The 26,146-nt window shown below is 57.1% G+C and overlaps 1 protein-coding gene across 1 annotated transcript in view; it reads right to left on the bottom strand.

Moving 5' to 3' along the window:
- The window catches only part of SHANK2 (SH3 and multiple ankyrin repeat domains 2), a 428,650-nt gene that overhangs the window by 327,852 nt on the left and 74,652 nt on the right, over positions 1-26,146 (bottom strand). The window contains exons 7-11 of the mRNA XM_066359996.1: positions 22,988-23,139; positions 21,811-21,978; positions 13,589-13,705; positions 2,362-2,439; positions 1,985-2,148 (exon numbers count right to left, since the gene is read on the bottom strand). Coding sequence (XP_066216093.1) covers positions 1,985-2,148; positions 2,362-2,439; positions 13,589-13,705; positions 21,811-21,978; positions 22,988-23,139 — 679 coding nt within the window. The remainder of the gene's footprint in view (positions 1-1,984; positions 2,149-2,361; positions 2,440-13,588; positions 13,706-21,810; positions 21,979-22,987; positions 23,140-26,146) is intronic.

Below are 26,146 nucleotides of genomic sequence, written 5' to 3'. Positions count from 1 at the left end.
CAGACCCAGCCCGAGTGACTCATCTGTCATCGTCGGGAGGGGGGGAGCTGAGAACGGAAAGTGGGAGCTGGGCACCTGCCACAGGCACGGCTCCACGCACTGAACTGAGTTTCTTCCTGTCACTCAACCCTGACAAGGCGGGGAGACCTGCGGAAGGAAACCAGCCCCGCCCCCTCACCCAGGCGCAGCCTGCTCCGTCCTGGGCATGCGCAGCAAGCCGCCCGGGTTTCCAGTCCAACGTTACGTGAGCACCATGGGCGGGGCACTAAGTTCTAATACTCAAGCGTGTTTGGCACAACTGTCTCCAGAACCACTGGTGGCACTTGATTGACCATGGCTAGAAAAATAGAGACCAGTGGCCCCAGGTTACAGCTGGTGTGGCTGTGGGCTAAGCATGTGGCCAAGAGTCCCACAAGAAGGGGTGTCCCCGTCCCTGTGTGCGGACAGGAGCGGGGGGGGGGGCTGACAGGGAGGTCACCTACAATGACCATGCACACGGACATCCCAGGAGCATCCCGTGGCGCTGGACAAGCCACACCCAGAGGACCAGAAATGGCTCTTTCTCATGATCAGGGGCTGACCTTGAATCAAAGGGCACTGGCTGCTGGCTCTCAGCAATTTAAGCAACACATTTCCACTTCAATAAAAGGACGAGTGAAATGGATTATGTAATGGTCCACAAACACCTTTAAACCAAGAACACCCCAACCCACAGCTATGCCCCAAGTGGCAGTGTCATCATCACCAAGATGACATCTTCTCGGACCGTAACTGTCATCTTTACAGACACTCCTCCCCCCCCTCCACCAGCAAACCAGGAACTCATGTCTGCGATTCATTTTACTTGCAACACCTGCAAACTGCAGGATTCAGGACCTAAGTCTGGGCCACCTCTAGGGATCACTGAGTCAACTCTTCCGTGGTGGGTATTAACGTCCAGCCCAGTTGGAGGGTTGAACGGGTTCATTTTCAAGAGGTCGAGCCCATATATGAAACATAAAATAACACACGGTATGAGCTGGTAATGACTAAGAACAGTGTCAGTAAAATACCCACGGGAGCCAGTTCTAAAGACGCCTCTCAACTCGCGGAGAAGTAGAAATTACTTCCACCCGAGAGGCTCAGTGACGTCGACGTTCAGTTCGGGTGGAGAACCTGCTTGTGCCTCGGATCCAAACGCACTTCCGTGACGTGGAGCCCTGAGCTAAACCTTCTGTTTTCATCCTGAACCCCCTGGCAGCTGTGTGCCAGCTAGACGAGCCCCATGTCATCACAAGGGGACAGTAGGAAGGAGTGACACGCTGACACGCTGTAACATGGGTGGGCCCCGAAAACATTCTGAAAGAAGCCAGGCACAGAAGGTCACACAGAGCATGGTTCCCTTGATTCGACACGTCCAGAAAAAGAGAAAGAGAGAGGACTCGTAGCTGGCAGGGGGTGGCGGAGGGAGAAATAGGGAGTGACCGCTCAGGGGGTGTGGGGTTTTCTTTGGGGTGGTGAAGAGGTTCTTTAACCGCAGGGTAGCGATGCTATCACATCATGAGTGAACTTACGGCCACTGAACTGCACACTTCGAAATGGTCCAAACGGTAAATTTTATGTTACACACATTTTACCACAATTAAAAGTGAATTAAGGCCTGAGCAGGCAGTGGCGCAGTAGATAGAGCATTGGACTGAGATGCGGAGGACCCAGGTTCAAAACCCTAAGGTCGCAGGTTTGAGCGCATGCTCACCAGCTTAAGTGTGGGATCATAGACATGAACCCATGGTCACTGGCTTAAGCCCAAAGATCACTGGCTCAGCTTGGGTCTCCCGGTCAAGGCACATATGAGAAAGCAATCAATGAGAAACTAAGGTGCCACAATAAAGAACTGATGCTTCTCATCTCTCTCCCTTCCTGTCCAGCCATGGCTCACCCTTGGCTCAAGGACAGCAGCCCCAGCAGGGGGCCAGGTGGGTGACAAGCCCCATGAGATTCTCACAGATCCCTCCGTGGGGGGCGGGACAGATGGCACAGCCGCAGCCCACAGCAGCTGCCCACGAGAGCAGCCCCTCTGACATGTCCTCGGGGGGTGACTGCACCGTCTACGCTGTTTGCTCCAACGGGAGGAAGCTGCGTGACCCGAACGGAGATGTGTCCGCTGCTCTGGCACCAGGACGCAGAGGCTCAGGGGGGTGTGGCCCCCAGACACAGACGTCCCCCACGGCACCAGCCACCTTGTGTCAAACACGCAGACAGAGGAGCAGAGACCCCAGGCCGCCTTCCCGCACCTCCCCACCCGGCCCCTCCCCCTCCCCCCGCCTGCCCTGCCCCACGCCCTGCCCCTGCCGTCCTGGGCTTGCGGGCCCCTCCCTTTACCTGAAACGGAGTCTGGCTGTTATAGTTCTTCAGTTCCTTGTCCCCGCCCCGGAAGAGCAGCACCCGCGCGCAGCTGTCCTGCAAATGGAACACAAGAGACCAGCTGGTCAGACACAGCACGAGGTCTCCCGAGAACTCAGAGTGACCCCCCCCTGCTCTCAGCTCAGGTTTAGCGGCTGCAAACACTTCAGACAACCTCGCAGAATTTATAAAAACTCAGAATATATACCCCCGCGGCTAAACAGCTGCACTTTTTAACGCTATTCGTCTACCCTTCTTGCGCACGCGCATAAAATACATCACGCATGAAACACCCTAACGAAAACCCAGAAAGGAAGAAAGGAAGGAAGGAAGGGCAAGACTGGGATGTGGCAGCCGTGTTCCAAAACAAGGCAAGGTGGGTATGCCTTCTAGAACATTCCTCACCTAGTCAACAGGAGGAGGAAAAAGGTAGGTCGGTAAAAACTGAAAGATACCCCAGGGCTTCTCCGTGGGAAAACACAAGACCCAGAATAACGCCATAGCATGTTTGTTTCCATGACATTTCACTGTAGAAAAGTCAGGTCTGGGGGGGTGTGGACCCCGTGGGTCAACAGGATTTACTTTCCCCTGGAGGGAGACACGATTAGGGAGAGAAGGGGAGGAATCTTTTCATCTTACTATTTCCTACACTCTTAATTTGGAGGTCTTTAAAAGGCGGACGATACACATTTCTTGTGCAGTTCTACACTGGAGAGAACTCCTGCTCCGGGCTGTTGATTGAGCACCTACTGCTCGCCCACGGTGGCCGACAGAGAACGTCCGGCCACCACCCTTTCCGAAACTCCCAACGAGGAGGGCGGGGACAGAGCCCACAGCACAAAGCCCACGGACGGACGCGGAACCAGACCGTGCGAGCGCTTCTGCCGTGTCCATGCGCTGGACTGTCCGGGCGGAGGGAATGAAGGACGCTGAGGAGCCCAAGGGCCACGCTAGTGTTCCCGCACCGGGTGGCGCGCAGCTGCCCCCACGGCGCCCAGCGCTGAGGACACCTCCTTCCCGGCTACGCAAGTCCCAGCCCGGCCCCCACACTGGGCACTCCGGGCTTCCCACCTGTCCCTACAGTCCAGCACAGGGACAGTGGACACGACCACCCAGGCCCCACGGCCGGTAAGGGACTCCTGAACAAAGGGGGGTGGGACCAACCAGGGCTTCCCATCCAGGGACTCTTGCCGTTCTGGGGAAAGACAGGGCCAGGTCCGGCCCACACTGCCCAGGTCACAGGACCCGGTAGGACCACGGGTTGAAGACGAAAGCTGGAAAGACAGACGGACAGAAGGTGGATGACAAGTGACCTAGGGCGGGAAAGGGGGGGAGGGGCCGACTCACTTGGGTGTCTGTTTGCGGGGAGATGAAAGTGTTGTAATACCAACTGTGCTGATGGCTACAAAGCCGGGTGGACAGACTACAGCCGTTCTGTGTGTTTCAGACGGGTCAAGTGTACAGTGTGTGGCTGTGTCTCCGCAGAGGCGTTACACAGTAGAAAAGAAAGAGAGAGACAGAGACCCACAGGGAGGTTTCCCTTCCCTGGGACCCCCTACCCCACGAGCCCAGCTGGGTCAGCCCCGATCCCTGTGGCCGGGGTCCCAGGTCCACGGGGGTGCCCGCCTCGTGATGAGGTTGATGAGGAAACCGCTTGTGAACGGAGCAGACAGAAGCAGAGGCCCAGGGCCCCTGTTCTCTGAGCTGCAGCTGGGGGGGAGCGAGGGCGCCAGAGAAGGGTGGCTGCTTGTTTACAAACCCCGTGGCTATGGGCAGGACAAACCTGAGTCCTGCGGACACACTCACTGCCTTTGAGTTCCCGGGCCGCCTGGTCCCGGGTCTCCGCAGCACCCCACGGGGGAGGGGGGACTTGGGTGTCCCTGCCTGTAGAAATCACCTGCGTGTTCGGGGGGCACACAGCTCCAGGCCAGATCTGAGGCCAGGACAGAGGCTGCTCATCATGGACCATAATGGGGTGCAGATAGGGTTCTGGAGACCACAGTGAGGGGGGCGCCCATCGGGATGGGGCACAGGAACACGGAGCTGTGGGATTCTGGTGGCAGTGAGGGCCTGAGGCTCACCCGGATACCGAGGCTCGGGGAGAAACAGCAGGTGCGGGGTGGCTGGGCGTGTGCGAGGCCGTGTGCAGGGACGTGCACGGAGCAGGACTGGACCACCGGATCACACCGGGGCTTGCGAGCAGGACCGCGGGAAAATCTCAGACCTCTACCTACAATGTCTGTGTTTTTTCCCACATGCTGTGTTCATGGGATGCGTGGAGGAACTAAAAAGTTATAAAAGGATGTAACTATGCTCAGCACACACACCTGTCATGTTTGGACATTTGGAGTCTAGTTAAACCCAGGTTTTGTGTGTGTTTTGTGTTTGTTTTTGTGTTTCTTTCAAGAACACTAACATCAGTTCAAGTGGTGACAAGCCCTGCAAACCCAAGCCTGAGGTCACACGCCTGGGACAGAAGCTGGTGAAGACCTTGCTCAGATCTTGTCATTTTACTCCAGAGTCCCAAACTACAGCCTGGGAGAGGGGAGGGGTCAAATCCAGCCCAGCTGGATTTGCCCATAAAGTTTTATTAGAACACTGGCCCCTGCACTATCTGGCCCAGCCCCAGCCATCTCCCACCTCTGTCGTGGCTCAAAGAGCCCCACCCCAGTGTCCTCCGTCACTCCTTGAATGAGTGCTTCTTGGGACCTCCTCGGGACCCAATGTAAATTAGTCAAGCTCATTAAAATGGCATTGTCGTGCTCAGTAAGCACACAGAGGTGAGGAGAGGAGAGAGGGGAAAGGAGGGGGTATGATGTGGGAGAATTAGGCAGAGGAGGGGCACAGGGCTGGGCGGGTGGGAGGAGTTTGGACAGGTCACCACTTGAGGTGTGGGACAGGTCAGAGAGAAGGGAGTGTACACCCCCTGGGAAGGAACGTGAAGGCTGCCCCAGGGTCTCCCTCTGAGCTGAATTTGCACAGGGGCCTCACTCAGTGTGCCCGGCCCAGCTCAGGGGGTAATGGCAACCCAGACAGCCAGCTGTCCATTCCTTTTTTGTTGGGTTATTTTTTTTTTTTTTGTATTTTCCGAAGTAAGAAGCAGGGGGAGCCAGACAGACAGACAGACTCCCACATGCGCCCGACCGGATCCACCTGGCATGTCCACCAGGGGGCGATGCTCTGCCCATCTGGGGCTGTTGCTCCATTGCAGCCGGAGTTGTTCTAGCACCTGAGGCAGAGGCCATGGAGCCATCCTCAGTGCCCGGGCCAACTTTGCTCCAATGGAGCCTTGGCTGTGGGAGGGGAAGAGAGAGACAGAGAGGAAGGAGAGGGGGAAGGGGGAAGAAGCAGATGGGCGCTTCTCCTGTGTGCCCTGGCCAGGAATCGAACCTAGGACTTCCACATGCCAGGCTGACACTCTACCGCCGAGCCAACTGGCCAGGGCCCAGCTGACCATTCTTGCTGGCTGGGGGCGACCAGGCGAGTGAGAACCCTGAACACAGAGCCCTGCGGGGGAAGCGCCGGGCCCCAGACTCTGAACTCCATCGTAAAAAGGAGCCCCTCGCTGAAAATCCCACCACACAGGACACGCACTTTCTGTAAAGGGAGGAGGAAACCCTCACCAGACATGGCCATGCACGGCCTCCCAGGTGGACCCAGCCGGGATCCCAGATAAACCCGGCACTCACCACACAGGGATTTCTCCGAGTCAATATTAACCACTCCGACACACTCGACCCATCACACTAATATTTGCCAGAGTTCCCAGCGGGACCGTGTTCCATCCAGACTGCAACCTCAAAATGCAGGCTAAGTGGCTCACACGGCTGGCGGCAATTCCAGTTCGTGTGTGTGCCTGCAGGTATGTGCGTGTACACGTGCCTGTCTGTGTATTGTACGCACGTGTCCTTGCGTGCTGTCTACTTGTGGGTTGTGTGCATGTATGTGTCTGCATCCGTGTTTTTGTGTGTGTGCATGCATGTGTGTCCCTGCGTGTGCTGCCATGTATGCACACACGTGTATACTTCGCAGTTTAGAAAACAGATCTGCGGGTTGCTCTCAGCAAACCCAGGGCCCATTTCACAGATGAGGACGCCAAGTCCCGGGAGTGTTAGGAGACAGACTGAGGCTTCAGAAAGGGAGAGGAGGGGAAGGCTGGGATCGGGAGGGGTTCCCGATGGGGCCCCAATGGTTCCGGGTGTGGCTGCTCGTTGCCCGGGTCCTCCCTGCAGAGTCCCTTGGGAGAACACCGAGCCGTGTCTGCGTCCTTTTAAATAAGTCAGTAGCATATAGACGCAGAAGCAACGTGCTCTTTGATTTTGTGAAGACAGAAGCATAGGCAGAATATCATTTCACTGCCAAGGATCCTCCTGGTGTGACTTTTCAGAGACACTTCCCTTTACAAAAGTACCGGCCCTGGCTGGCGGCTCAGTGGATAGAGTGCAGGCTCAGCCTATGGACGTCCTGGATTCGATGCCCAGTCAGGGCACATAGGAGAGGTGACCATCTGCTTCTCCCCCCTCCCTTTCCCCCTTCTCTCTCTCTTCCTCTCCCACAGCCAGTGGCTCAACTGGTTTGAGTGTGGCCGTGGGTGCTAAGGATAGCTCCATTGGAGTGCATCAGCCTCAGGCACTAAAAATAGCTCAGTACTCAAGCATTGGCCCCAGATGGGGCTGCCGGATAGATCACGGTTGGGGCGCATGTGGGAGTCTGTCTCACTGTCTCCCTTTCTCTCACCCAAACAAAAAAAAAGTACTGTCCTCCCCACCCTGAGCATTTGCGAGGCCCGACCAAGGCACACCACTCTGGGGCGCCACCCCAGCAGGGGCTCGGGCCTCATCATTTTCATTTTCTATACAGAGCCAGGAAGTGTATTCACTCACGCACGCAAGGAGTCTACTGAGCATGGACCACGCCAGGTACTGTCCCAGCCCTGAGGGACAGACACAAGCAACAAAAGAGGGTCACGCAATGGAGAGAGTGAGGGGAGATGGTCTGAGAAAGGCCTGTGACAATCCGGGGAAGACTTCCCAGCGGAGGGAGCAAGTGCAAAGGCCCTGGGGCTGGTTGCAGGAAGCTGGAGGGTGGTGCAGAGGATGAGCTAGATGGGGAACAAGGGCCTCCTGGTCCACGTGAAGGGTGTTCATTACAGAGGACACTGATGTGTGCCCCAAAAGCACTCCGGTGTGTGGGGGATACAGCAGATAGAGAGAACAAAGACGGGAAGGAAGGAGACCATTGGGCCGGGAATACAGCTGTCCAGAGGGGAAATGCCGGGGGCCTGGGCAAGAACAGGGGTGCTAGAGGGGACAGCAGGGAGGTGACAAGACCTGGGACAAGAGGGATCGTGAGGAGCAGGAGGGGGACCCAGGTTTCAGGCTGGAGCCACAGAGAGAAGGGTCCATCTGCACGAGGGGCGGGGGGAGAGCCAGGCTTGGCCATCACTGCTAGAGCTTGGAGTAGGGGGGGAGGTTAGTCACTTGCTGACTGGGGACCACACATGTCTTCTAGGAGGTACCAAGGGGCACAGGCCTGCCGGAGGTCACCATGGGGAAGAATGGAGACGAGGAGTGTGGGTCACGGACCCCACTGAAGATGCCACGGAGGGGCTGATGGAGACAGAGGCTGGTAACCGGTGTGCCCAAAATCACCCCCTCGGTGCTGCAGCCAGGATGTTCATTGATTGGCAAGTGCTTTCATTTCTACCGGACCGAGGCGATCTTTGCTTAAATGTCACAGACATGAATTACTAAATGCTCTAAATTGTAAGTCGGGAATTCATTTCCAGTTTAAATTATCTTTTGAAATGAGCCTGTCTAGGCAGCTATAAATCTAAGAGGAGCTAAGATGATGAGATTAGAACAAATGGTCAAGTGCCCAGAGCTGACGTCACCAGTGTGGGACTGGAACCTAAACTCTGGGGACTGACCCTCCCTTTGAAGGGCTATACCCCGAAAACCACAGCTCCCACATGCCAGGGCATATGGTGCCTTTGCTGACTCGTGCCCTGGGGAGCCTGTCCCCACCCTGATCGAGGGGTTACAGGACTGTGTCCCCACAGACTGAGGGAGAAGAGACCGAAGACAGGTGGGAAGCCTCGTTCTCCTGACCTGTGTGCAGAAGGACAACCAGCAATGGCCACTGAAGGCCTGTTGGTGGGAAGGTCCCGGGGTAGAGACCCGAGGACGCCTTCTGTCCAGTGAGATGCATACCTGCAATGCTCCGGGCATTCAGGCCCTGCGATGGCCCTGTGGAGGCGGCCACTAAGCTGACAAGTGTTCTGTGGGACACCTTAAAAGGCACTGAGACACGAACAGAACACACCCCTCTCTGACCTGCTGCAGAGAGGCAGGGCTTATTTTTTATCTTTGGACAAATTGGCCCGGACTAGGAACCTTTGATATTTACAGCTCCCTCCCTGCCTTCATTATCCAGGGCAGAAAAATCAAACACCAGCATCCAGCCCTCTGGGGCTCCTGCAAAGCCAGCAGGAGGCTGAGGGAGGCGGCATATTAGACATAATTTGCAGCTTACAATCGGAGCCCTAATTAGTTGATTTCATAAGAGAAGGAGAGAAATAGTCTGATCACAGGGTGTTTTATTAGAAGTGTGCAGATGAGGCCTACCTATAATTGATGAAACATACACATCAATTCATAAGCCTGGATGCTCTCAGATTTAATAAGGACAGGCCTTATAAGGCAAATTAGCAACAGCATTATCACCACCATCATCACTATCATTATCATCACCATCATCATCATCATCACCACCACCGCCAACATCATCACCATCGTCATCATCACCACCACCATCACCATCACCATCATCATCATCACCATCATTATCATCACCATCATCATCATCATCATCACTACCACCATTGCCAACATCATCATCATCACCACCATCACCATCACCATCATCATCACCATCATCATCACCATCACCACCATCACCATCATCATCACCATCACTACCATCACCATCATCTTCATCATCATCATCACCATCATCACCACCACTACCATCATCATCACCATCACTACCATCACCATCATCTTCATCATCATCACCATCGCCATCATCACCACCATCACCATCATCATCACCATCACCATCACCATCTTCATCATCATCATCACCATCAGCACCATCATCACCACCACTACCATCATCATCATCACCATCAGCACCATCAGCACCACCATCATCACCACCACTACCATCATCATCATCACCATCATCACCACCACTACCATCATCATCATCACCATCACCATCACCATCATCACCATCATCACCACCACTACCATCATCACCATCATCACCATCAGCACCACCATCATCACCACCACTACCATCATCATCATCACCATCATCACCACCACTACCATCATCATCATCACCATCACCATCATCACCATCACCATCACCACCATCATCACCATCATCACCACCTGTCGGGAGCCGATCCACTAGTGCTGGCTAACAAGGTCACAGCAGAAGAAGATCCACAACTGCTGGTTGACAAAGTCACAGCAGAAGAAGATCAATGGCTGCTGGTTAATAAAGTCACCGCAGTGAAGACTAACAGCTGCGGGTTGACAAAGTCACCGCGGAGGAGAGGCACAACGATACTTCCCCCTTTTGACCTTTTTGAATTAATCTGGCCTTATATCCCCCCTTTTCTGGGTGTGTGCTATCATTTATGGCACAGGGATAATAGTACCGTGCTTTCCCTGTAGATTCATAGTAAGTTCTTTGGAAATGAGACAGAGGGTGTGAGTTCCACAGAAAAGCCTGTAAGCCCCTTGAACTGGGCTCATAGACATAAGAGGCTGGCTATGATATTCCTCATAAAGGGTTAAGTTGATAGGAGAACTTCTTTTTATTAATCATGTTAGAAAGAATAGATTGTGACTTATGAATAGGTAGGAAACAGTAACTATACACAGAGCACCTTTCAGCCTTCACTTAATTCATCACTTTTCCTCCTTAGCCTTTTCATGTAGTAGAGTAAAGAAACTTTCCATTCTTCTTGCATACCTGACCTGCAGGTGGTGGAACATTCTGAGAAAAGTAAAGTTAAAACTTAACTAGTGTACAAATATAGTAAAAAAAATAAAATTTGATTAGACAATAGCATCATAGGTAAGGTAGAGTTGTTATTCAGTACTGACTTTTTAGAAGTCTGTTCCAACATTGTTCTTGCTGTTCAAGTGATTGTACTGTATAACTGTACTTTGAATGACTTACCACCTGATTTGTAGATGTGAGAATAGTGATACAAAAACAATGATTGATCAATGTATTCTGAATACCATGTGATTGTAACTTAGTGTGTGTGCATAAAAGGAAAGCTAGACCAGCATTTGGTAGAGATGCCTGGCAGTAAATGCTAACTGGAGAATAAAGAGAAAGAAAAGAATTCGGCTCTCTCACTCGATTCGTGCCGACGCCGTCTCTTCCTGTGGGACCCCTGGATCCTTCCCCCCGGGGCTGGACCCCGGCAACCACCATCATCACCACCACTACCATCATCATCACCATCATCGCCATCACCATCAGCACCACCACCTTTACAGCCACTCCTTACTAAGCATCTACGGTGTGCCAGGCATGCTCTATACTTGTTTTCTATTTTAGCTTCATCGCTTAGTTCAGTCTACTTATCCCCACATTGCAGATGAGGGAATTCAGGGCCCAAGAGAAACTGCAGGCTGCCCAAGAGAGCACAGCAAGGTAACGATTTAAACCAAACGGAACCCAGACAGCACGTGTCCTTGCCCTGCACCTCTGCGGAGGGTTCCGGGTTCCTCTTCATCCCCTGAAGCCTGTCCTGACTCGAAGGCACAGAGCCCTCCCCCTGGGACAGTCTGCATCTCAGCATCACAGCTCAGCAGGTGTGCTGCCCTTCTTACCTAAAGCTGCAGGTGGCTCTCTCTTGCCTGTCCTGAGCCTGGCCTGATGCAGTCACACGCATCCCACGTGTGTGGAGAAGAGGCAATGGGCACAGTAAGGAGCTTAGCACACTGGTGACACAGCTAGGGCAGGACTTGGGTACAGTGTTCAGGGCGTGCTAGACCAAGGTCGGGGCCCTCCATTCCCGCAGTCATCACGAGTGCCGGGAGGACACGCCTCTCTGCACTGCACCAGGACGCCTTAGTCCAGGCTGGCTTCTGCGCTGCAGCAGTGAGACACCCCGGGGGCCAGGGGCGGGCCTGGGGGAGAACTCTGATGACCACGCCAGCTTCCCAGGGAGCGGCACAAGAGTTCGCGAGGCTGGACTTCGGAACACCTGCCAACTCCCCCACTGGCGAGGGTGTCCAGGGACCATGGGGCTGCCATGCCCGGAGCCTGTGACTCTCCCACGGGGGCTCCTGGGAGGTCAGGCAAGGCAGGAGTCCAAAACGGGCAAAGTCACCTAAGGCATTTGCGCCTGCGCTGCAGAGAAGGGTCACACGGGCTGGAGCAGCGGGCTTCCCCCATGATCCCAGGACCCTGGAGAAGGGACAGCTCTTTCACACCTGCAGAAGACTCCCCGGCACATCGGGAGGAAGTGACTCAGCCCCAGAGCTGGGAGTTGGTCCAATACTTAGGTCTGGAGAGGAGGTAGATGCATCCCCTATGCCCAGGCTAAGCAAACTGCGGCCCACAAGCTAAACTGGCCCTCTGCCTGTTTTGTAAATAAAGTTTTATTGGCACACACAGGCACGCAGCCATCTAGTGTTGTCTGTGGCTGTGTTCATTCTAAACTTTGGGAGTAGAGTGGCCGTGATGAAGTCCCTGTGGTCCTTGACAGAAAAGAGTTTGCTGACCCCTCTTTAAACCTATAGCACACGGGCAGGGCCTTTCCTGAGATCCTAGCCAGCTCTGGGACTTCCTGGAGCCATTATCCATGAAGCGAGGACAGATCTGGAGCCGCTACAAGGACATCAGTCAAACCCAGCTCCATCAGGAACTCAGAACACAGACTATCCAAACGCTTGAACCTCTTCTAATAAAAAAACCACCCACACACTTTCAAAGAGCATCTTGTCCACAATGATTTCAAGGGACAGAAAACATGTTTATTCTGGGGTTTGTCTTTTTTTTTTTTCTTCATGATAAAATATGCTTAAAATCTACTGGGGGTGGAGGGATGAAGGAATGTTTTTCTATTCTAAGGCAGGAATGAGGAAGCACAGGTTGGCACAGATGTTGTGCCAGCCACAGCCAGGCCCCATCTGCACGCTCACGAAGCTGTTCACGTGTAAATTCCGAGGCTCCCCTGGTGAACGCCCCGGCTGCGTGCAAACCCCCGTGTGAGGGGGAGGCCTCCTGCGCTTTGTTACCCCATTCTCGAAGCCCAGATGCAATGATACCCCGACCCCGCCGGGCTGAGCGGCTCTCGGGGTGGGGGGGGGGTGCGGAGACCATGAGCAGAGGGGCCCGAGGCAGAGGGGACGCCAGCAGGAACAGGGCCATTGCGGTAACGGCCCGTTCGGGGGCGGTTCACCCTGGCGGCCTCGCAAAGCACTGCACAGCGAAGGTACCACCAACTCTACCGGGGGCTCGTCCAGGGCAGGCTGAACGGAGGGCGGGCTGTTGGAAGCGGGTTCTGAAGGGTACATAGGAGTTTTCCAGGGTTGGACAGCTAGAAACGAAGTGGGATTTCCAAGTGGCCAGAGGAGCCCGGCTGGGGTATGACCCTGGAGTGGGCAGGGAAAGAACTTGGTTTCGGCAGAGGCTGGAGATATCACCGAAACAGAGGGACCCCGGCTTCAGACCACTTAGAGGACACTGCCCCAGGAGGACAAGCTGCTGCATCCCTCTCTGGGGTCCCCAGAACCCCCACTGCCTCTCTACTCAGGATAACATCCATCCACACCTCACTGCTCTCCACACCTGCGTTCCTTGAAGTCAGAGAAAGAGAATGAAAGAAGGAAGGAGCAGAGGAGACCCTCAGGGGCGACCTCCAGGAACTACCTTGACCTCGAGCAGCCAGGACACCGTCCCCCGCCCCCCGCCCCCCTGCCCCCCTGCGGTCACGGTTCCGGAAGGACGTGGGGGCACAGCCAGGGCGCCCCCTCCCCACTCACCTGGTTGTAGAGGGCGCAGATGTGCAGGACACCGTCCCCCGCCCCCCTGCCCCCCTGCCTCCCTGCGGTCACGGTTCCGGAAGGACGTGGGGGCACAACCAGGGCGCCCCCTCCCCACTCACCTGGTTGTAGAGGGCGCAGATGTGCAGGGCGGTGTTCCCCGAGGCGTTTTGGGCCCCCATGTCGGCCCCGTAGAAGAGCAGGTGCTCCAGGTGCTGCACGTGGCCGTACCTGCAGGCCTGAAACGACAGTCCACCCTGTGAGCCAGGAAACCATGCCGGACGCGCCCAGCTCGACCTGGCGTCACCCAGCGGGGCGGCAGGCCGGCTCTCCCACCCTCCTGGGGCCCTGGGCCGGGGGCCCAAGCACATCAGCATCCAGCACACCCTGGGCCTCGAGGGGAGGGGAGCCAGAGCCCTCCTGGCTGGGGGCCTGGGGAGAAGGTGCTGGAGCACTTGCACATGGCTCTTCTTCAACGTGGGGTCTGGGACGGGGCCACGCTCCTGCCACTCAGCCAGAGCCCAGAGGTCCGACCTATCTTCCCCACAGCCTCTGCGGTCAGCCCCATGAAATGCAAACCAGGGCGCTCCGTCTCTGGCCAGGGCTTGTGCAAGTCCCCCTCCGGGGTGGGGGAGGTGTGAAACTGCCAGGAGGGGCGTCCACCCTCCTGTGTCCAGAAGGGGACCCCCCATCTGTCCTCCTCTGGGTGACGAGCAGCCCACCTGAGGCGGGCAGGGCAACCCGGTGGCGGGACCCTCCCCTCTGGGAGCCCCTCTCAGGGGGACCTGTGGGACTCACGAACCCACGGGGCTCTGGGCCAGACAGATTCAGACCCGTCTTCCAGAACCGTCCCTGTGAGTCTGCGTCTTGTCAGGTAAACGGAAACCCTCCTCCTCGATGGGTTCTTACGGGGTCACGGGGGATAAGGGACCCAGAGGGGCTCGAGTGACGTTCAGCGGCTGGCTAGCCTGTGCCCACCCCGGTTCCCAGGGAGCAAAGAGATCCCGGCGGTGACAGGGCTGCTGTCCAGCTTGGGCGGAGCGTCCAGGAAAACACGTGGCCCTGGAGAGCCAGGTACCCAGCTGGCCCCCAGCCCCGGCCACCCACACTTCCTGGACACCTCGGGGAAGGCCGGCCGCGGCCGGCGATAGGCGACACCAGAGGCAGGACACCCGCTGTCCCCATGTTGGAGTGACAACCTGGACAGGAAGGACACGAAAAGCCAGGAAACAGGCTCTGACCCGATACTTCCCACGCGGGCAGTGTGGAGAGGCCGAGCGGGGGGGGGGGGGGAGGGGACAGCCACCGTGCGGGGGGGGGGCAGGCCGCTGCGGGGGGGGGGGGGCTGCACAGGAGCCGTGCGTTTCTGATCACTGAGACAGACGGGGGGGGGTGTTCACCTCCACACGGCCTATGAGAAAGAGCTAACATCTCACCAATTAATAGTGAGAACAGACGACACAGAACATATTGAAACTATTAATTGGATTAATAAAAAATAACCAAAAACCCCCCAAGAAGTACGCCCTTGTAATCGCTACGTCTGCAGTGAAACAATCTCATTAATTTATAAAGCTGGTTGTTACTGTAGGTAACGCTGTTTGTACCTGCCCAGCCCCCTTGGTCCCTTTCTGTGGCAACAGTGGGGCCGGGGTGTAGGGGGTACTCCCCACCCCACTCCTGCTCGGGGCCCCAGAAGGCCGAGGAATCAGCAATGCCATCTTCTGGCCACAGGAGCGCTCTGGGGGTACCCTGGGACCCCACAAGGCCGGGAAGACCCGAGGATGCAACACTTGTCAGAACCATTCAGAAAGCAACTTGCTCTCTCTCTTCCAAGATGGCCAGAAGGAAAACTGCAGAACCTCAGAACTTCTGGGGACCGCCACCGCAGAAGTGGGGACACATGGGGGCAAAGTGAAGGAAGGCAGGGAAGAGAGAGACAGACACAGCCAAGACGACACTGCCCGAGCCCCTCTAAGCTACAACGACGCCTGGGCTTTTCTGGACAGAAAGATGGCACATAATTGTTGTTTTCCCTTTAACTGGTTTGAGTTGGGATTTTTGTTCCTTGGGTCAGTGCGTTTCGGCAGCCGGTCGGCTGGCACCGGTTCACGAGCCGGAGGTTGAAAACCACCGCCTGAAGTCAGGGAGGCCTGGCTAATCCACTCTCCCAAAGAACGCTCGGGGCAAGCCTGGGCTATAGCTTCATTAACCGCTCCACGGTCAATAAAGAAAGGCACCACGTTGCCATAAAAACACTGAACACTCAGTCCAGACGCATCCTGACCCTCTCGCCCCGGTTCATCTAGATCTGTGAGCTTTGAAATAAGGTCAGTGGGACGGTGTCACTCTCTCCTCACTGAGGGTCACAATGTGATCGATGCCAAGGGATCAAACGGAGCCCTTCGCTCTGAGAACCAACGGCTTCGAGGGCTTCCTGTCCCTTCCCACCTCCTCCAGGCCCCTTGTTTTACATCACACGAGGGTAGAACATTCACACACGCGCCCAAACATAACCACCGCCTCCCGTAATCCTGCATCTTAAACTCCGTCCGTCCCTCTCTCAAAGGGTCACCTTCACTGGTCTCGTGTTCACAGCTGGCTGTCACAGGACAGAGGTGGGAGGAGTGGGGGGCACCCTGGGGGGGGGTGGCCAGAGAGGCTGGTGGACGGGCTGCATTCCAGGACCTGGGCGACAGTATGTGCATGAGGGACGATGACAGCCAGCTTCTCGCTGTCGCAAGGACGGGGTGGGGACAACCGGGCCAGATGTGTGGCTTTCAAGGCACAGAGCAGCAACAATGGAAGTCTGTGTGCACACATGTGTACGCGTGCACACGTGTCCCAAACGCCTCCCCCTCCTAAGCAGACCTGGGGTCAGCAGCAGCAGCCCAGGTGACAGTGAGCACACCTAATGCCCGGATCTTGGGGTCTAAATACCACTTTCTATCAAAAGGACCAGGCTCTTTGGAGAAATGGCTGATTCCAGGGAAGGTGAGCCAGAGGAAGGTGCTCCAAACCTGATGGGGGCATGTCCAAAGGACCGAGGAGCCGTCCTGGAGGGGCTCCCGTGGGTCAGCGCGGGTCAGCGGTCACAGGTCACGACAGGTCGAGTAAACAGAAACCCCCAGGCCACGCTGCGATCAGTAAACGAATGAATAAACGAGGAGAGAAAGCTCTTCCTGAGAACAGAACCATCTCACAGGTGCAGAAGCAAGGATGGCAGTAGAGACGCCCAGCTCATCATTCGTGGGTTCATCCATTCATTCATTCATCCATCCATCCATTCATTCATCCATCCATTCATTCATTCATCCATCCATCCATTCATTCATCCATCCATTCATTCATTCATCCATTCATTCATTCATTTATTCATTCATTCATCCATTCATCCATCCATTCATTCATCCATCCATTCATCCATTCATCCATTCATTCATTCATCCATTCATTCATCCATTCATCCATCCATTCATCCATTCATTCATTCATCCATTCATTCATCCATCCATTCATTCATCCATTCATTCATCCATCCATTCATTCATTCATCCATTCATCCATCCATTCATTCATTCATTCATCCATCCATCCATCCATCCATTCATCCATCCATTCATCCATCCATTCATTCATCCATTCATTCATCCATTCATTCATTCATCCATTCATTCATTCATCCATTCATCCATTCAGGCAAGAAAGGCCACAGGGGCTCAAGCAGGAGAGGGAGAGGAGGAACAGGGGTTTTACATAAAAAGGGGAAAGACAAACCACGGTGGGGAAACTGGGCCCACTCCCCCTGGCCAAGGGGTCTGCGGACATCACCGGTGACGGGCACACGGTCACCGCATACCACCGGGTGGGTGGCAGTGCCAGGAACAGTTATTACTATGCCATCCCTGCCAACAGGCCCGCCCTGGCTCTCAGCACGAGGGACCAGGGAACGAACCCACATTTGAAACACAGGCTCCCAAACGGCCGCCCATCATCTTCCAGGGCCCCCACAAGCATCAGGGGAACACACCTGAGCCCCCCGCCCCCAGATCAGAGGATTTAGCCTGGGCCCCAGACTGGGTCCTCTGACTAGGAGAGACATTGCCGGGACAACCGGCAAAACTCATAGGTGGTCTCTGAGGGAAGGACCTGCGGGAGTCTCTTCTGGGCGTCGGACGGGGAGACAGTAGTTTACAGTTTAGGAAAAGGGACGGGTGCTGGCCTGACACGGAGACCTCCAAGCTGACCGAGCTGGCGACGTCTGTCCTTCCCCGAGACGGGCCGTGCTAACCCTTTCTTCTTTTATTGAAGAGGGCGGTCAGTGTGGTTTCTGGCCATTGGGGTACAGTACTGACTGACAGAGGTCAGAGTCACGGGAAAACAGGACAGAATAAGAGCCCTTCTATTCATGTCTCTTAACCCTTTTCCTCAGACGCTCTTTGGAAAATGCACGTGGTGGGGATGCACCCCAAATCTCCCGCCTGCACATCTCCTGGATGCGGGCGTTTGGAGAAGGCTCCCCACTGGGTCTGGGGTTCACCTCAGCTAGGAAGGACATCCGCCCCAACACCAGCCAACCACCACACAATTCGGTGTAAATTACAGGGGAAAAGGGCGCTCCTTCCCTCAAGCACTCTACTGCCACCTGCTGGACACTTGTTGTGGTACATTTACAAGCTTGAAATCTCAGCAAGCAGGACAGCGCCCCCCAGGGTTGTGCAATGTCACTGGAGCAGCCAGCGCCCACCGCACCACAGAGGGGCAGAAAGTGCGTCTGCCTGGTGCCGTGCCCCCACCGTGGGTATTTAGGTCCACGCCACGTGCGGGCTTTTCTCCTATGGGAGGCATGCTCCCCCCCCCCCCCCCCCACGGAACTGTAGGGAGAGCTCGGTGAATTGTAACTCCACCCACCTCAGAAAGGAGCAAACGAGCTCAGAGAGGGTAAGTCACTTGCTCCGGTGATCCAGGACATGAGGAATGGGGGGGAGGCGGTTCAACCCGAGCTGGCATAACACCCAGACCAGAACACATGCTCACTTCGCCCCAAAACAGAGTCAGACAAACTTCACTTCGCCCCAAAACAGAGTCAGACAAACTTCACTTCGCCCCAAAACAGAGTCAGACAAACTCGGAGGGAGGGAGCGAGCGAGACACCTCCCCCCCACCCCCCGCGGGCCGGTCAAATGTGCCGGCCGCACACGAAGGCTCCTTCGCCGAGTCGCTGCCATCTCTCTGCAGAGCCCCCGAGCCCTGAGTCCGCCGACCCGCTGTCGTCGTCCCTCCGCCCCGCCCCCCACGCCCCCCCACGCCCCGCCCCCGCGGGAGCCTGAGACCACTGAACACCTGAAACTACAAAGCGAATCCTTGGCGTGCTCGGATCGCGGGGAAGCATGGGGGTGCTCTCTACCTTTTCTCTTTCTACTTCTTTGTTTTTGAAAGATTCCCGTGTTGAACGGGTACCATATGTTTCACTCCATAAGACGCACTCCCCCCTCCAAAAAAAAAAAAAAAAAATGGAAGGGGAAATGCCCATGCGTCTTATGGAGCAAAAAATACGGTATTTTATTAAATATTTTAACACATTTGGTTCAGAATACTTTTTTCTTCACTTTCCTCCTTAACACCCTAGGTGTGCCTTATGGTCCGGTGTATCTTATGGAGCAAAAAATACGGTATTTCTTTTGTAATCAGGAAAAAAAAATACTAGGGTCATTTGGGAAACAACTTTTAAGATCCTTTACAGGTAAGAGCTCAGAAAAGTGCTCTTCCCAAGTCAGCCTGCAGGGGGCAGAGCCCCCAGCCGTGTGCCCTGGAAGGGCTGCGTCAGAGTGGCCTCCTTCTCAATGAAACACCTGGCCCGGGCAACGCCCAGGAGAGTAGGCCAGGCACGTGCAGACCTGGCTGTGGGCATCCAGGACCCCTGGAAAGGAAGAGGACCCAGATGGCTGGGAAGGAGCTGTCAACACGGCAGGGGGGGCGAGACAGAGGGACAGACTTTCCCTGCAGAACCCCGAAACCCCAGAACTCCGAGGTGGGTGCTTCTCCTGAGAGGGCACAGCCAGAACCAGCCCCGCTGTGCGCGTGCAAAGCCCACCTGCCCCTCCGGGTCCTCCTGCCCCAAGTGCCCTGTCACATCAGGGTGGCCTCTGCTTGGAACCTAGAGGCTTCCTGCAGGAGCAGCTGGAGAGGTCTCTGTGGCCTTGGGCCAGTTACTCACCCTGTCTGGGCCCCGTTAACTCAACTGAGAGGTGGGGACCAAGGGCACCCGGGCAATGAAAGACGGTGCAGAAGTACAGTGTCCGGGTCGCTAACGGGGAGGACTGAAGTTTAGGAGGGCAGCACAGTATGCTGTTCTTTGCCAGCATCTGGCATCCTCATGTCACTGACTGTCACTGCAGCCAGGACAGGAAGACAGCGGAGCCCAGGGGACAGCGACCTGCCTGCGGTCACTCCCCTGGCTAACTCACCTTCTTCAGGGAGGACACTGGCTCTCCCAGACTCATGTGGAGAAGAGACCGACCACTAGAGGGCGGTGGACGGCTCCTGCAGGTTAAGGCCTCCAGGTGCAGAGCTGGTGGAGGAGGCCAGAACCCAGAGGAGGCCAGGACCCAGAGGAGGCCAGGACCCAGAGGAGGCCAGGACCCAGAAGAGGCCAGGACCCAGAGGCTGGTGGCTTCGGTGCCGGGACACTCTGAATCCACAAGAGGGGTCCCGGGAGCAGAACCCAGCACAGGACCAGCACCGCAGGAAGCCACGCCGAGACCCCCGCACAACCCTACCCCACACGGTCACTCTCCACTTCAGAGGGGCGTTCCCTAAGATCGGGGAGGCGGCCCCCACTGTCACACGAGTTCAATGAGGAAAGTGAGACTCAAGAACGAGGCCCCCCCTCAGGCAGGGAAGGCGTGTGCCTGGGGGAGGCGGGGAGGGGAGCACAGAGCTCCCACGTGGGGAACCCGGGAGCCCGAGGGGCCCTGCAGCTGGGTCTGGGCTGCGTTACCCCCGTTTTCCTACTTTCTGTGTTCTCGGCGCTCTGACATCTGGGGCCTTGCTGGTCACCCGGGGTGGCCAGTTTAGGGAGAGGGAGAGCCGCCCCCACCAGTGCACTGCTGAGATACAGACCAGCCACCGAGAGCCCCGACCACCCCGTGTCTGACTCTGGCAGGCGTGCCACTGTCCTGCCCCCCCCCCACCCATCGCAGGGCACGCACTGGGTCCTCACCCCGAGGCAGAGGAGGTGACCCTCAGACTCCTGGTGGGAACCGGAGCCCCTAAGCCTGTGCCTCTGCTCCGCCCCACCCCGCACTCGGTCAGGCTGGTATCCAGGCCCAGAGCACCTGCCTGTCCCCCGCGGCCCGGGCCTCTGCCTCCGGCTGGAAGGTGCCTCCTTCCAGCATCTCCTGCAGAGAAGGCCCGGAGACTGGAGCTGTGGCCCTGATGAGGTCTGGGCCCTGTGGCCCTCTGTCCCCTGGGCACCTCAACCCGGCCCCGCAGCTGCCAACAGGACCAATGTCCACGGCAGCCACGGCCTCGTCCCAGCACAAAGGAGCCGCTGCCCTCGCCCTGGACGGCCCTGGCACGCACACCGGCCACCCCCGTGCTGAGTGCACTGGCCGCGCAGACATGCAAAAGGCTTGCCTGATCGTCCGGTTTCTCGGGAGAAGTCAGGAATGTGCAATTCGGGAAAATATCCCCAGGTATTAATATTGAAATGCGGGCGACTGATTCAAACGTGTTAGAAACTCTGTGTCGGGCAAACAAAACACCAGGATCTGACCTGCAGGACCGTTGCCCACCCAGTGATTGAGGGATGGGGGGCTGTGTGCGGGATCATGGGGTGCAGGCCGTACCTGGTGGACGGAGGGATGGGGGGCTGTGTGCAGGAGCACAGGGCGCAGGCTGTACCTGGTGGACCTCGTGCCCACAGGGGACAGAGGGATGGGGGGCTGTGTGCAGGAGCACAGGGCACAGGCTGTACCTGGTGGACAGAGGGATGGGGGGCTGTGTGCAGGATCACGGGGTGCAGGCTGTACCTGGTGGACCTCGTGCCCACAGGGGACAGAGGGATGGGGGGCTGTGTGCAGGAGCACGGGGTGCAGGCTGTACCTGGTGGGCAGAGGGATGGGGGGCTGTGTGCAGGATCACGGGGTGCAGGCTGTACCTGGTGGACAGAGGGATGGGGGGCTGTGTGCAGGATCACGGGGTGCAGGCTGTACCTGGTGGACCTCGTGCCCACAGGGGACAGAGGGATGGGGGGCTGTGTGCAGGAGCACGGGGTGCAGGCTGTACCTGGTGGGCAGAGGGATGGGGGGCTGTGTGCAGGAGCACAGGGCAGAGGCCGCACCTGGTGGATCTCGTGCCAGCCGTTCTCGTCCTTGCAGCAGATGGCCGCACGCTCGTGGAGGAGCAGCTCGCAGCAGTAGGGGTCGCCCCCGACGATGGCGGTGTGATAGAGCGGGGTCAGCCCGTAGCTGTCCTTATAATCCGGGGACGCTCCGAGCTCTAGGAGGGTCTAGGAGACACACCAGAAGTGCGGTCAGGCATCTCACAGCCCCTTTTTCGGGGTGAGAAACAAGCAAGAAAGACGCTCGCTGGCCACGCGCCCCACCAAGGCCACGGCTGTCCCGGCCCTCAGGTCCTGTCCTGTCCCCAGGCCGCCCAGCATGAAGGACGTCCCCACATTATCGAGGTTTCAGGCCCTGAGGGCCGTGCGCCAGGCACGCAGGAGGAGTCTATGTGTCCGGGAGGTGAGGAGACCCTGTGGACCCAAGGAGGTCCCTCGGAGACCGGCCTGTGCCCTCTGATGCCCCACGTCCCAGCGGAGAGCAGTAACACAGGATGTCATTTACAGGGAGAAGAAGAAAAGAAGCGTGCCCGGAAACAGCACAAAACTGCCTTCGTGGGCACCAAGGGGCTGGCACGCCTCCCCACGAACAGGAGACCCCGAGGACGCCCCTGGCAGGGTGCGGCTGACCATAGTGAAGAAATCCGTGACTTGGGACAGAAGCACCGTCTTGAGGCCGACCTGCGGCTGGGGGTCCCCTCTCCCCTCCCAGGGCTCTGATGGAGGGGGGGCTTGGGGCATCGCCCTCCTATCCGAAGGCTCTGCAGACACGGTGCCAGGCCAGGGACAGCAGGCACACGGGGACAGTGTTGGGAGGAAGAGGGGTGAAATCCACACACGGACATCAGCCTCCCGAGACGCGTGGGCTGTGGGGGCAGCGAGGCTGACTCAATGCCCGTGGGCTCGGTCTGCAGCCTCCTCCCACAGAGGGGTCAGCCCTGGCCGCCCCGGCCCGGGACCGAAACAGGCGGGAAAGAGGGCTTGGTGAACAGCAGATCCTATAAGCAAGGACACCCAGGAGACAGGGCAGGAAAACCAGCCCGCACTCCCGGACTCCGGTCGGAACACTCCGGGGCCGCCTGGGGTGGCTGCTGTGAGTTGGAGGTGGCGTGGGGGGAGACCCAGCGGATCAGATGGGGCGGGGGCGTGACCCGTGCAGGACGCACTCAGAATGTACCTTCAGGGCCGCTTGGTTCCGGGTCCGGGCGGCCTTGTGCAGGGCCGTCATCCCGTCCTTGGCGCGGAAGTCCAGGTGAGCCCCGCCGTTCCTGAGCGCTTTGATGGCCTCCCCGGAGTCGTCCAGCTGAGCCGCCAAGGTCAGGGGCGTCTCTGAGGGGTCCACACACACACATTTCAGAAGCAGCACTTGGGGGAAGCAGCCAAGTGTAACAGGGACCCCCCTCCGGAGTGTCACACCCCCCTCCCGCCCTCCACACAGTGAGCACGGCTCACACAACCTGTGTGATGGCAGTCACACCGGAGGTCATATGCAAACCACAGCGGGGGCAGAAGCTGGGGCTCATTGTCACTCTCGAGGCCAGTGACAGAAGCGGCCCTGTCAGCTTCATGGTCAGGGCATAGAACCGGCTGTGACATCTGTGCTCCCTCCCCCATGTCCACCCAGCAGTCAGAGACCCGCACGGCCATCATGAGGGGACAGGATGAAAGGCCAACATATCGGGTGGGGCAGAAGCCCGGTGGACATCACACTGGGGGACAGTATGATGAAGCCACCTCTATGGGCCCCCACACCCTGTGCAGCTGACCCTGAGCCAGTGTGTTGCCGGCTGCCACTTAAGGTGACAGTATTTGTTATAACACATCTTCCTTTGACTCCATCTTCTTTATGTGCCCAACACTGTCACTGTTGAGCAAGGCACATGGCCATGACGTGGTTAACTGGAGAGGATTTCATGTCACAGACGAGTGTGCCAGGTAAGAGGACGCCAGGCAGGGTCCCATGACCCAGAAACGCTGACATTCATACTAAAGAGTCATTCTGTCTTCGAGCATCTTCCCGGAAGAGAACCCAGCCCTTGGCAGGGGCTGAACTCCCCTCTGACCACCCGCCTGGGTCACATCCCCAGAAAAGACAACTTTACGGTGAATTTTAGATCGATACGTCCGTCTGTCTTTCATTCCTACATTTATTTACCCCTTATAAGTGGGCATCATCCTGCATACTTTTTAAATCGGCCAGAGAAACCACTCTGCACCTTGATTTTTCACGGTGAGGAGCGGGGACTTCACCCGCTCCTAGTAACCAGGGGCCATATAGAGACACAGCGCACACTCGTGCAGGACACGCGGTGTATGCGCCGTCTCCGACGGGACCCGTACTGGTTCCGTGTCCCCAGTTCCAAACAATGCTCAGGAACGCTGCTGGATGCCTGCCCGTCATATAGCTACAGGAGGGGCCATCATATAGCTACAGGAGGGGCCATCTTGTACAGGAATTTTAGAGAAAAAAATCCCCCCAAAATGGCATTCTTTGAGACAAGGAAGGGACTGTGGGGATGGTGGGGGCGTTTCCTGCACAGAAAACACGGACTAGCCTGACCAGGTGGTGGCGCAGTGGATGGAGCGTCGGACTGGGATGCGGAAGGACCCAGGTTCGAGACCCCGAGGTCGCCAGCTTGAGCATGGGTTCATCTGGCTTGAGCAAAGAGCTCACCAGCTTAGACCCAAGGTCGCTGGCTCCAGCAGGGGGTTACTCGGTCTGCTGAAGGCCCGCGGTCAGGGCACATGTGAAAAAGCAATCAATGAACAACTAAGAAGTCACAACGCACAACGAGAAACTGATGACTGATGCTTCTTATCTCTCTCCATTCCTGTCTGTCTGTCCCTGTCTATCTCTGCCTCTGTTAAAAAAAAAAAAAAAAAAACACGGACTAGGCAAGGATGGCTGCCACAGTCAGGGGATCTGGGAACCGCTGCTGGCCTGGGACGCGGTGGGCGCTTATGTATGTCCAGACGTGGAAACAGGCGTGCACAGAGACGCAAACTCAGAGAGACCCCTGGCATCCCGGGGAGAGGAGAACGAGTGGAGACCACTGCCTGCCACGTGTCCACAACCACCACCACTGCCCCACCTGCCACATCTGCTGACCGGAGCATCTCTACGGCCCTGGGACCGTGGGAACCTGAGGCTAACTCAGCCAGGCAGCACTCCGCCCGCCCAGGGGCTGCAGAGCACAAGGGGCGGGGCCGGTGGCTGTGGGCGGGGCCACGGCTCAGGACAGACACCTCCTACTTGGGTACTAAAGTGTCTCTATGTTAGTGGGCACTCAATCTCTGAGGGCTAAATTTTTCCTTCCAAGTGAATCATGGGAAATCACGGACCTTTCCGTGCGTTCACACAAGCCGCCCTTCCGCTGGAGTTCCTGATTAACTCCCACATCCGACCATGGAAGAGAATGTGACCGGCCGCATCTGTCTGCCCCGGCCCTCGACAGTGCGGAGTTCCCAGGCGAGAACAAGACGTGTCCAAACCACCCCGGGGCCTCCCCCTGACTGCGTGCGGAGGGCGATGGCGGGTTCCCACCTGTCACCACCTCTCGGCACTCTGCCAACTGCGTCCCACCCGGGGCCACCCTTCAGAGTCCCACAACCTGCCTTAAGTGGAACCAAGATCACCACCATGCTCACGGCCTCCCCGACCTGCTTCTGCGACCACGTGGGCCGGACAGGAGGCCGTCGGTCTTTCAAAGGGACTCTGGCAAAACAGACGGGAGCAGAAACGGACAGGAAGAAACGGGCGCCCATCTGTGTGCTCAGGGAGACTTCAGTGACAGATGGAGCCAGGGGAAGAGATTTCAGGGGGAGGATCTGGGGCCTCGTAGTCCAGACGGAAATCAGGGGCCAAGAGGCGGCCGGGCTGGTCTGAGGAAGAGCTCTCTGATCCGACCTCACGGGAACCACACGGGCAGAACTTCCAGCGGCACCCGGTGGAGCCACCCATCCAGGCCCTAGGGTTCCAGGCCACGCACAGGGAGGGGCCTCTGAAGGCAGCGGACACGCAGGAATTTCTCTGAGGTCAAACCATGTAAATGGGGACGGTTCTTGTTCCCAAGACGGGTGTCCCGAGGGCTGACCAGGACCCTGAGGGGAAGGGGCTATGGGGCCCCATTGTCAAGCCAGTAGGGGTGAAGGCTCGGTGACAGGTTATGCGCCTTTGTCTGGGCAGCAGCAGAACCAACAGGGCAGCCTCCGAGAAGCAGCCTGCGGCCCGATTCGCACAACTGAAGCCTTGGGCAGTAACACACACGTGCGCACACTAACACACACGCACGCGCACTCGCACACGCCTGTACTAGTGGGGTTTGAAGCAGGCAAA

The sequence above is a fragment of the Saccopteryx leptura genome, chromosome 1 (genome assembly GCF_036850995.1).
Source record: "Saccopteryx leptura isolate mSacLep1 chromosome 1, mSacLep1_pri_phased_curated, whole genome shotgun sequence".
Classification (NCBI taxonomy): Eukaryota; Metazoa; Chordata; class Mammalia; order Chiroptera; family Emballonuridae; genus Saccopteryx; species Saccopteryx leptura.
The sequence above is the reverse complement of the archived record's forward strand: the minus strand, read 5'-3'. Positions and strand labels throughout refer to the sequence as shown.